Here is a 9,785-nt window from a genome sequence, read left to right as displayed (position 1 = left end):
ACCAAACAGCACCCTAATTAATTAATTAATCCGCACCGGACTTAACCTCTCACAGCATTCTGCTCACGTCCTTTGTGCCCTCTATTTTGCCGTGTTTGCTTCAGGCGATTCCTTGAAGTTGAACTGCCGCTTTTGGAGATGAGGGCTCTAATCTTCTGTCTGCCGCCTGGCTCCACAGTCCAAACTGGTAGCGCTCTCAAAGCCGGATGGCAAAAGAAGCCCGGAGAAACGATGGCCGGGACGGTGGGGGCGGCGCGGACGGCCAAGTGGGAGATGCGGCAGTTAGCGAACGGAAAAAACACGCGCTGGCACCTGGTGGCAAAGCGATCATCAAAGGAGAGGGGCAAGCAAAGGGGGCGCGCGCGCTGCCGAAAGCGAGGGCGGCTGCAGGCCGGGTCGGTGGCGGGTGGGGCGCCGCGCCTCGCAGCGCAGCGCAGCCGATCAACTCCGCACCACCGCGCAGCTGGTCCACCGTCCCCGCCTGCGTACGGCCGCTCCCGGCGCCCGTTTCGCCGCCAACGGACGGCGCCGCCGTACCACCGCAACGGGTCGGAATCATTCGTTCGGTCGTTGCCACTTCTTGGTAAGTGCAGCAGTTCGCCCAATATCTCCGTGCTCCGTGGCTTTTCTACCTCTCGGAATGTCCCAGAAACAGGACAGTCCAGGAGAGACCTGGGCCTTTTTCTCATACACATGGTGCTGCTCCGTAGACTAGACTCGGCCCGACCGTAGACGGAGCTTTTCCTTTCTTTCTTTCATGGGGTCCAATGGCCCGGGCTTTCTCGCTCGAAAGGTGAAGGCAAGAAGCTTCAAAACAACTCATCCATCATCCTGCCAACCCGGCAACACCCTTCCCCCGCTGCCCTTGCAGGTCGCCGCTCGCGGCAAGCGTTCCACGCACTTTCCTCCGGCCCCGTCCGGCGGCGAGATTCTCCCAGGCGAGATCGCGGCTGTCCATGCCGCAGGCGTAGGGGTGGTGGTCGAGGAGGACACCGCGGCAGCCATGGCGGCGTCGGCGTCGGCGGGCAGGTTGGCGACCGCGCTCCACCGGAGGACGCACCGGGTCACGTCCGCGCTGGCGCACGCGGCCCTGGAGTGGGTCCTCATCGCGCTGCTCCTGATCAACGGCCTGCTCGCCTACGCCATCGCCAGGTTCGCGGACTACTTCGGGCTAGCGCCGCCGTGCCTCCTCTGCTCCCGCGTCGACCGGCTCTTCCAGGCGGGCGGCGGCGAGTCCGGCGGCGCGCGGTGGCTGCGGGACGCCCTCTGCGGCGACCACGCCTCGGAGATCTCCGCGCTCGGGTACTGCCTCCGGCACCGGCGGCTCACCGAGGCCGGAGAGATGTGCGAGGGCTGCCTGTCCTCGTGCAAGGAGGAGACAAGCGACGCACGGGAGAAAAGCGCCACGGCGTGTTCTTGCTGCAAAGTTGCTGTACGGACATCTTCGCGCGAGCCCGAGGGTATAAAGGAAGAACATGCCGAGGAGAAGGTAACTGAAGAAGGAAATGATGACGACCAAGGCTACGTTCTGCTGGCTCAAGAAGATCATGAAGAGGAGGAGCAGGACGAGGTCGAAAACCAGGAGCAACAGAGCGAGGTGGAAGGACAACGACGAGAAGAAGACGAGGTGATGGCTGCCGTTCAGGACGAATCCTTGGAAGTCATGGTTCAGGGCGAAGAGATCGCGCTCGAGGACGGCCGATTGGTGCCGGTTGTGGTGCTTGATGAGATGACGATCGCCGATGATTCGGGTCTGCATTGGGATGTTGAAGGGGAGGATGGAATGAATCAAGTAGAAGATGAGCCGGAGTCGAGGGATGTGGATATCGGAGTGGTTTTGGAGGAGAAGAGGATGTTGGATTCCTCGGTTGCAACGCCGGCTGATGTGATCCAGGACTCTGCCGTGCCCATCAGCCCCATCCCTTGTCCAGAGACCGTATCGAGCCCGGCCCATCCTGATCACAACTCCATTCCCCAAGATGATGAAGATGTTCCTGAAGATGCCGTTGAAATTGGAGATTCCACAGCTGAAGAAGATCGCATCTTTGTGCCTCAAGGTACGTTCTTCATGTATTTCTCAGAGTCATGTTCATAGCTTTGTCAATTGGTAACCATCACAAATTTTTGGATTCAGTTTCAGAAGCCGTTTCTGAAGATGACAACAGAACGGCAGAAGTGGACACGAACTGCGAAGTATCGATCGGAAGCGATATATGCGAACGGGAGCAAGATGACCACGTCGTTACATTTCAAGACTTGGCGGCGCTTGAGGATCCCGTTGCTGCAGTGGCTGGTGCAGATGATCAGCCATCGCCATTGGAGATCCTAGCCCCAACTGAACAAGGTAGTAGTAAAACGATTGAGCACTATTTCACCTACGATTTCCCCGGTAAAATGTTGTTGATATTTGGTGCTTTTGCTGTACTAAATTCAGTTTTAACTTTTGTTGGTTTGGAAGCAGGTGAAGCCGAACAGGAGGAGGTGGTGAGGAGCACGGGATTAGACAACCAACCAACTGGACAGAACGAGATGGAAGAAGACAAAGCACCTGAGACACCGACGAACAGCGTCGCTACGCAACGCTCGGACAGAATGTTTTTGCTCGAGAGGAAACGGTCGCTGTCGTTATCCTTGGACGGGAGCGTGGCAAGTGAGATGGACGGCGGCGAGCCTTCCACCGTGGACCAGCTGAGATCGGCGCTGCAGGCCGAGCGGAAGGCGCTGGGCGCGCTGTACGCGGAGCTGGAGGAAGAGCGGAGCGCCGCGGCCATCGCGGCGAACCAGACGATGGCGATGATCAACAGGCTGCAGGAGGAGAAGGCGGCGATGCAGATGGAGGCGCTGCAGTACCAGCGGATGATGGAGGAGCAGTCCGAGTACGACCAGGAGGCGCTGCAGCTGCTGAACGAGCTGGTCACCAAGCGGGAGCGGGAGAAGCAGGAGCTGGAGAGGGAGCTCGAGCTGTGCAGGCAGAGGGTGCAGCACTACGAAGACAAGGAGCGGAGGAGGATGGCGAGCTTCAAGGCCAATAATGGTGGCAGCCCCAGTGGCAGTGGCGCTTCCGTGTCGTCCAGCGGCGAGGACAGCGATGGGCACTCCGACGACTACTGCGAGCTCGCCGAGTCTCCGGACGGCGGTAACATTCAGAGCTCGTCGGACGCTGCTCTTAGCTCCGTGAGGGATCAGGACAGCACGAAGCACCTCGTGGCTCTGGATGATTCCTTGACGTACTTTGAGATGGAGAGACTCTCCATCTTGGAGGAGCTCAAAGCACTGGAGGAGAGACTCTTCACATTGGAAGACGACGACATCACCGGCAATGCGGCTGCTGGCCATTCCTCCGGTGATTTGGACTTGTCCCCCGACGGCCTTCAGTCACCTGAGCACATTCTCACCGGTGACAAGCAAAGGTTCGGGGGCAGGACCTCTATCAGTAGGGGCAAGAGTCTTCTGCCTCTGTTCGATGCGGTCGGCGATGAGACCTGTAATCAGATGCCGTCTACAAGAGCAGGAGACGCAGGTCAAGCTGATGATTCGGCGACAAAATCAGTATCCGTGCTTGTCAAAGAGCAGGAGAGGCTGGCGATCATAGAGGAGGTTGATCATGTGTACGAGAGATTGCAAGCTCTGGAGGCAGACAAGGAATTCCTGAGGCACTGCATCAAGTCCCTGAAGAAAGGAGACAGGGGCATGGACCTCCTTCAGGAGATCTTGCAGCATCTTCGCGATCTCAGGAATGTGGAACTTCACGTCAAGAATGCCGGTGATGCCATTGCTACAAATTCAGTGTAGCGAGTTCATCTATACGTGTGGTAAGTATTGCTAATTTTTATATGTTATAACTTAATACTGATACAATCTTATGTTATCTTCCTTGAATCAGATAGTTGCATGATTTTGGCTGACACCTGATCTTTTTTTTAAAAAAAAGAGAAGACTTTGGCTATTATCAGCAATAACGTCTTGACACAATTATCGTCTGCAGATTAGCCTAGCTTGGTAGTTGGTATGCATTCAGTCGCTTGGGTCGGAATGATCCAAAGCACTGCATTGGTGATAGTCCCTCTGCAAGGTGATGGAGGCTCTGCTCATTTTGCCTGTGGGCCGGAAGCAAGCCCTCCCTTTTTGTGCTGGTCCAGCACTGCCTACCTTTTCTGTTGTGGTGGTCGGTGGTAGGAATCATTAGGCCTTCCAAAGCTGCACAAAGCTGAATCATGATGCCAGCTTCTGAGGCATGTTGAAAACAAAAGAAAAATTATCTAGACTGAGTGGAGATGTGGAGGATCTTTTTGGGTTATTTATGCTTTTTCAGATGTAATCTTTTGGTTAGCTTTCAGATTTGTTTTTGTGCTGAGGTAGGGAGTGTCCATGTATTTGCTCTGTTTTTTTTGGTGAGCTTGTAGCTATATGGTTGGTATGTGCAGTTTGTTCTTTTGTTTATAGCCAGCAGGAAAGGAAGCCTGTTTATGAAGTATTATTGTACCATGATTGTAGTCCTTGGTGAGTTGTAATCCTTGTAAGGAAGCTGTTGATAATACTCGTATTATCATGTCTTCATGATAGTACTGTACGGCAGACTGAGCCTGCTGCCCTGCTCAATTATGCTGTGGGTGGCCTTGAGCTGTGTCCTGATTCCTGACGCTGTTTCCTAGCTCGTTGAAAACCAGGCACCAGCAGCTAATGAATCGGTTGATGCAATAATGGAATGGCATCTGGGCTCGGCAGGGGCCTACATGGTCTAATCCTGCCCACCTAAGCACTTCCTTTGGCTGGGCCAAAATCAGTTCCAGCTACACGGTCCAAATGGGAGAATTTGGGCCAAGACACGCGCCTTTCTCGCTGGTCCGGCCTTCCAAGAATAACCAGGCCCAATCGACGTTTGAGCTTCCTGGTAGTGGTTCGTTGGCGATGGGAAATGCTGGATCGTAAATGCTCTGCACGGCGGATGCCTTCCCTCCTGCGCCGGAAGCCGGAACGACTAACGAGCCGCCTCCTGGGCTCCTGGCCTCCACCTCCAGTGCCACACTGACGTGCGGGCCCTTGTCCAATCAGGCCCACACGTCAGTGGTAGCGGGTTCCTCGGCACCAGGCCACCACCCACCAGCGCCTACTGTCCCATCTCCCGGCAGGCATCGCCGCTGCGACTTCCCATGGCCCATGCGCACTGGCACAGCTCCCCTCGGCTTCTGCGCTGGTAGCGCGCCCCTTCGCCTTCCACGAGGAAGCTTTCCCCGGCACCCCCGTATATAACAGGCCGGTCAAGGCCTCACGGGAGTCACACTCGCCGCCCAACCCCCGTCGCGAACTAGTAGCCACGCCACGCTCCACCACATCCACCCACAACCATTGCTTCCGACGTGCCAAAGAAGCACCAGATGGGGGCTAAGCAGGCGAACGCCGATGACGACGGCAAGGGCGCGGCCGCCGCCGACGGCGGCAGCGCCGTGACGGCGAGCGCCATCGCGGCTTCCTACGACGACCAGATCCGCCCGCTCCTCGACGCGGTGGAAGCTCCTCGACGCGGTGGACAGGCTGCGCCACCTCAAGGTCACCCAGGAGGGCATCCAGCTGCCCACCATCGTCGTCGTCGGCGACCAGTCCAGCGGCAAGTCCAGCGTGCTCGAGTCCCTTGCCGGCATCAGCCTGCCGCGCGGCCAGGGCATCTGCACGCGCGTCCCGCTCGTCATGCGCCTCCAGGATGACCCCTCCGCCGACTCCCCCAAGCTCCAGCTAGAGTACAGCAGCGGCCGCGTGGTGGCCACCACCGAGGCCAAGGTCGCGGACGCCATCAACGCCGCGACGGCGGAGATCGCCGGGAGCGGCAAGGGCATCTCCGACGCGCCCATCACCCTCGTCGTGCGCAAGCGGGGCGTCCCGGACCTCACGCTCGTCGACCTCCCCGGCATCACGCGCGTGCCCGTGCAGGGCCAGCCCGAGGACATCTACGACCAGGTGGCCAGGATCATCAAGCAGTACGTCGCCCCCAAGGAGAGCATCATCCTGAACGTGCTGTCGGCCACGGTGGACTTCCCGACGTGCGAGTCCATCCGCATGTCGCAGCAGGTGGACCGCACCGGGGAGCGCACCCTCGCCGTGGTCACCAAGGTGGACAAGGCCCCAGAGGGCCTGCTGGAGAAGGTCACCATGGACGACGTGCACATCGGCCTCGGCTACGTCTGCGTCCGCAACCGCATCGGCGACGAGACGTACGACCAGGCCCGTGTCGAGGAGGAGCGGCTCTTCAAGTACCACCCCTTGCTGTCCAAGATCGACAAGTCCATGGTCGGCATCCCCGTCCTCGCGCAGCGGCTGATGCAGATACAGGCCGCCATCATCGCCAAGTGCCTGCCGGACATCGTCAAGCAGATCAACGACCGCCTCAGCCGCAGCAGCGCAGAGCTGGACCAGATGCCGCAGGACCTGAACAACGTAGCCGATGCTGTCAGGGTGTTCTTCCACATCGTCAAGCAGGTCTGCAACTCGCTGGAGAAGGTGCTGGTGCGAGGCGACTTCGAGGAGTACCCCGATGAGCGCGAGTGCCACGGCACGGCGCGCATCGCCGAGATGCTGAGCGAGTACGCGAAGAAGCTGCCAGCGCAGTGCCCGACGAGCAGCGACGAGCCGTTCCTGATGGAGGAGGTGCGCATCCTGGAGGAGACGAAGGGCATCAATCTCCCCAACTTCCTGCCCAGATCCGCGTTCCTGGTCCTGCTCAAGAAGAAGGTCGGGACGATTGACCAGGTTCCTCAGGACCTTATCAATGGCGTCTGGGCGTACGTCGAGGAACTGGTGATGTGGATCCTAGAGAAGCACTCTGAGAACTTCCCCCAGATGCAGTCGCATTGCCGCCGCGCCGTGCAGAGTCTGATGGAGAAGTTGCGGGCGCGCTCGGCCCAGCACGTCAGGGAGCTGATAGCGATGGAGCTGGTGGCGGACTACACCGCCAACCCAGACTACATGAAGATCTGGTCGGAGATCATGGAAGGGTTCGACAAGTTCAGGGAGGCCGTGGAGGACACCTCGAAGCCAACGAGGATCACCCTCGACGGCTTCGGCGAGGTGGACGTGTCGCACCTGAGGGCGCACGCTGACCTGGCGGGCAAGGCGTTCGACCTGAGGGCGCGGCTCACCGCGTACTGGAAGAGCATCGTGCTGAGGCTCGTCGACGGCCCGGCGCTGCACGTCTTGCTCAGCGTGAAGCTGCTGGTGGAGAAGGACCTGGAGGAGGAGCTCGGCAACGAGCTCCTGGCCAACAAGCTCGCCGGGGTGGAGAAGATGCTCGCGCCGTCGCCGAGCACCGGGACGAAGAGGGAGCGCCTCAGGAAGAGCATCGTCCTGCTCCGCCAGTCCAAGGAGGTTGTCGCGAACATCATGGACAGGATCAGCGCCGCAGGTGAAGTCTAGGCCGCGCCGTGGTGCTGTGCTTTCGTGTGCTCGATCTTGCTGTCTTTTGGGCCGTGTGTTTGGATGTGAACTTTGTTAAGGTGCTTGCTGGAGACCTGCTGCTTATGTTCTGCATTTCGGCCATGTTTAGTTTCTAAATTCTTTTAAGATTTCCTGTCACATTGAACTTTTGAACACATGTATGGAACATTAAATGTAGTTTAAAAAAATAACTAGTTATACAGTTTAACTGGAAATAATGAGATAATTTTTTAAGCTTAATTAGTTTATGATTGGACACTAATTACAAAATAAAACGAAAGTGCTACAGTAGCCACATCCAAAAAAAGTCACAAAACTAAACAGGCCCTTCGTATCTTAAGTTTACTTCATCAGTGTTCATGGACTCGTGGCTAGCTTGGACTGTAATGATCTTTGTCATTGTGCTTGTCGATGGACAGCCTTCTATTTGCTGATCGAGTACTCATGCATGCATTTGCTCTCACTGGAGTCCTTTATTTGGTTATTTAATCGGTGGCAATACTAGATTCAGCTTTACTTTTTTTAATCATAGATTCAGCTTTACTTGGACTACCTCTACATGCTAGTATTTGCCGTTTCGTGGTTATCCTTTAATGTCAAAACTAGGCATATATCCCGCGCATTTGCACGGCTAGTATTGAAAATTCAAAAATTCGTATGCATGTCGTTGTATTTTTACTTAAAGATTTACTATTTTTTTAACATACATCACCCTGTTCATTATCATAAATTATATCTTATTGTTGGTTAAAACAATTCAAATATGATCTACTTATAATAACAATTTGATTTGTTGTGGTTTAATAATATTATGCATATAATTATTCTTATTTTCATTTTATTTTGATTGATTGTTGTTAGCTTTAATTTTTATTAATAGTATATGTTTGTAATTGATACATAGTTAAATGATATTTTATATTTAATTTTTCATAATGGCATTGGTGGGTGATTTTTAATTAAGCACATGAGTATTTTAGGGTAATTTTTTTATAATGGCAGTGGTGGGTAATTTTTATTTTTTTTCTATTTTCTTTAATTAACGTGGGAATTTCTAGACTTTGAGAGCGAACGTGGAAGCTCTGTTTGTTGGGCAAATATATTGTTGGTTAAAATAATTCAAATATGATCTACTTATAATAACAATTGGATTTGTTGAGCTTTAATAATATTATGCATATAATTATTCTTATTTTTATTTTATTTTGATTGATTGTTGTTAGCTTTAATTTTTATTGATAGCATATGTTTGTAATTGATACATAGCTAAATGATATTTTATATTTATTTTTTCATAATGGCATTGGTGGGTGATTTTTAATTAGTCACATGAATATTTTAGGGTAATTTTTTTATAATAGCAGTGGTGGGTAATTTTTATTTTTTTAAATTTTCTTTGATTAACGTGGGAATTTTTAGGTCTTGAGAGTCAACGTGGAGATTCTGTTTGTTGGCCAAATAATAAGATAATAGATGCTATCAGTTTCCGATCTATCGGCTGTTTTGCGATGGGCCGTGGCGGACGTGTGGTTGGCTGGGCTGTCGGCCCACAGGCAAGCACAGGTCCATTACCAAAAAAAAAACGAACAGCAACCACAGCGTGCTAGCCTGTTTGGCAATATAACCCGCTGGACACCATTTGAGGGGCACCTTTGCTTTTGTTGGATGTAACTTATGCATGCTGGTAACCCACACATTAGAACAAATCTTGTCTTCTGCCTAGCTATATATGCTCCCCTTGAATGCTTAACAGATCGCATGTGCAAGCCTGACATAAAAGGATCTCTTGCCAATCTGAAGTGCCAACTGGTGTTAGCGTTTTCTGCTGATCTAGCTTGTATGTGAAGGCTGCGCTGGGCATGGCGCCAAAATACTGCTTGAACGAGTTTCTAGAGTACCAAAATAGTATGTCGTATCAAAGAATAGTGCCTGAATTTGTATGCCGTGTCAAAGAAAGGTCCTGCCTACGCATCAATGCTGTTCGTTCAGCAGCTTAGCTGTAGAGTCTGTAGTAGTCTTGACGGTATTGCTCGGCGCTCTACTTCTTTTTGAAACAAAGAATAATCTTTACATTTCGGTCTCTGCATGAGTTGTAAACTCAACCAGTCATCGTTACAAGTTGCAGAGCAGCCTTCTCGTTTGATAAATAAACCATTTAATAGACGGGTACTATTAAGGAGCATACAAAAAGCATGACAAGTTGGAATGACCAATAAGTGACTCTGCTAGCCTGCTAGCAAATGGCCGGGGGACAAGAGAGTACGAATAAACTTGCACGCGTGATGACCAGCTGGCGAGAGGATTGAACTTGAAATAACGAGCCTGGTTGCGAATTCCAAATCGAACCTTTGAATTCGCCG

General features: G+C 53.1%; 1 protein-coding gene and 1 pseudogene across 2 annotated transcripts; both read left to right on the top strand.

The window, feature by feature from the left end:
- The first annotated feature begins 663 nt into the window (after nucleotides 1–663).
- Nucleotides 664–4,599, top strand: LOC120690431 (myosin-binding protein 2-like). 2 transcript variants are annotated; one of them, XM_039973070.1, is made up of 4 exons: nucleotides 664–2,057; nucleotides 2,135–2,344; nucleotides 2,462–3,812; nucleotides 3,986–4,599. In XM_039973070.1, the coding sequence occupies exons 1-3, from the start codon at nucleotides 758–760 to the stop codon at nucleotides 3,790–3,792; spliced, it is 2,841 nt and encodes a 946-aa protein (XP_039829004.1). In that variant the 5' UTR covers nucleotides 664–757; the 3' UTR covers nucleotides 3,793–3,812; nucleotides 3,986–4,599. The 2 variants fall into 2 exon arrangements, with proteins under 2 accessions (XP_039829004.1, XP_039829003.1); XM_039973069.1 differs by having other exon boundaries at nucleotides 685–2,057; nucleotides 2,459–3,812.
- A 776-nt stretch (nucleotides 4,600–5,375) lies between these two features.
- LOC120689317 lies at nucleotides 5,376–7,469 on the top strand (annotated as a pseudogene).
- The last annotated feature ends 2,316 nt before the right edge of the window (nucleotides 7,470–9,785 follow it).

Source organism: Panicum virgatum, chromosome 9N (genome assembly GCF_016808335.1).
Source record: "Panicum virgatum strain AP13 chromosome 9N, P.virgatum_v5, whole genome shotgun sequence".
NCBI classification, from domain to species: domain Eukaryota; kingdom Viridiplantae; phylum Streptophyta; class Magnoliopsida; order Poales; family Poaceae; genus Panicum; species Panicum virgatum.
This window is presented reverse-complemented; position numbering and strand designations above follow the sequence as displayed.

Bases quoted from the DNA above. Each gene is read 5' to 3' on its own strand.
- LOC120690431 (XM_039973069.1), top strand. From the start codon at position 758: ATGGGGTCCAATGGCCCGGGCTTTCTCGCTCGAAAGGTGAAGGCAAGA. The intron at 2,058-2,134 runs GTACGTTCTTCA...TTTTGGATTCAG, and splicing joins TCGCATCTTTGTGCCTCAAG to TTTCAGAAGCCGTTTCTGAA. The intron at 2,345-2,458 runs GTAGTAGTAAAA...TTGGTTTGGAAG, and splicing joins CCTAGCCCCAACTGAACAAG to CAGGTGAAGCCGAACAGGAG.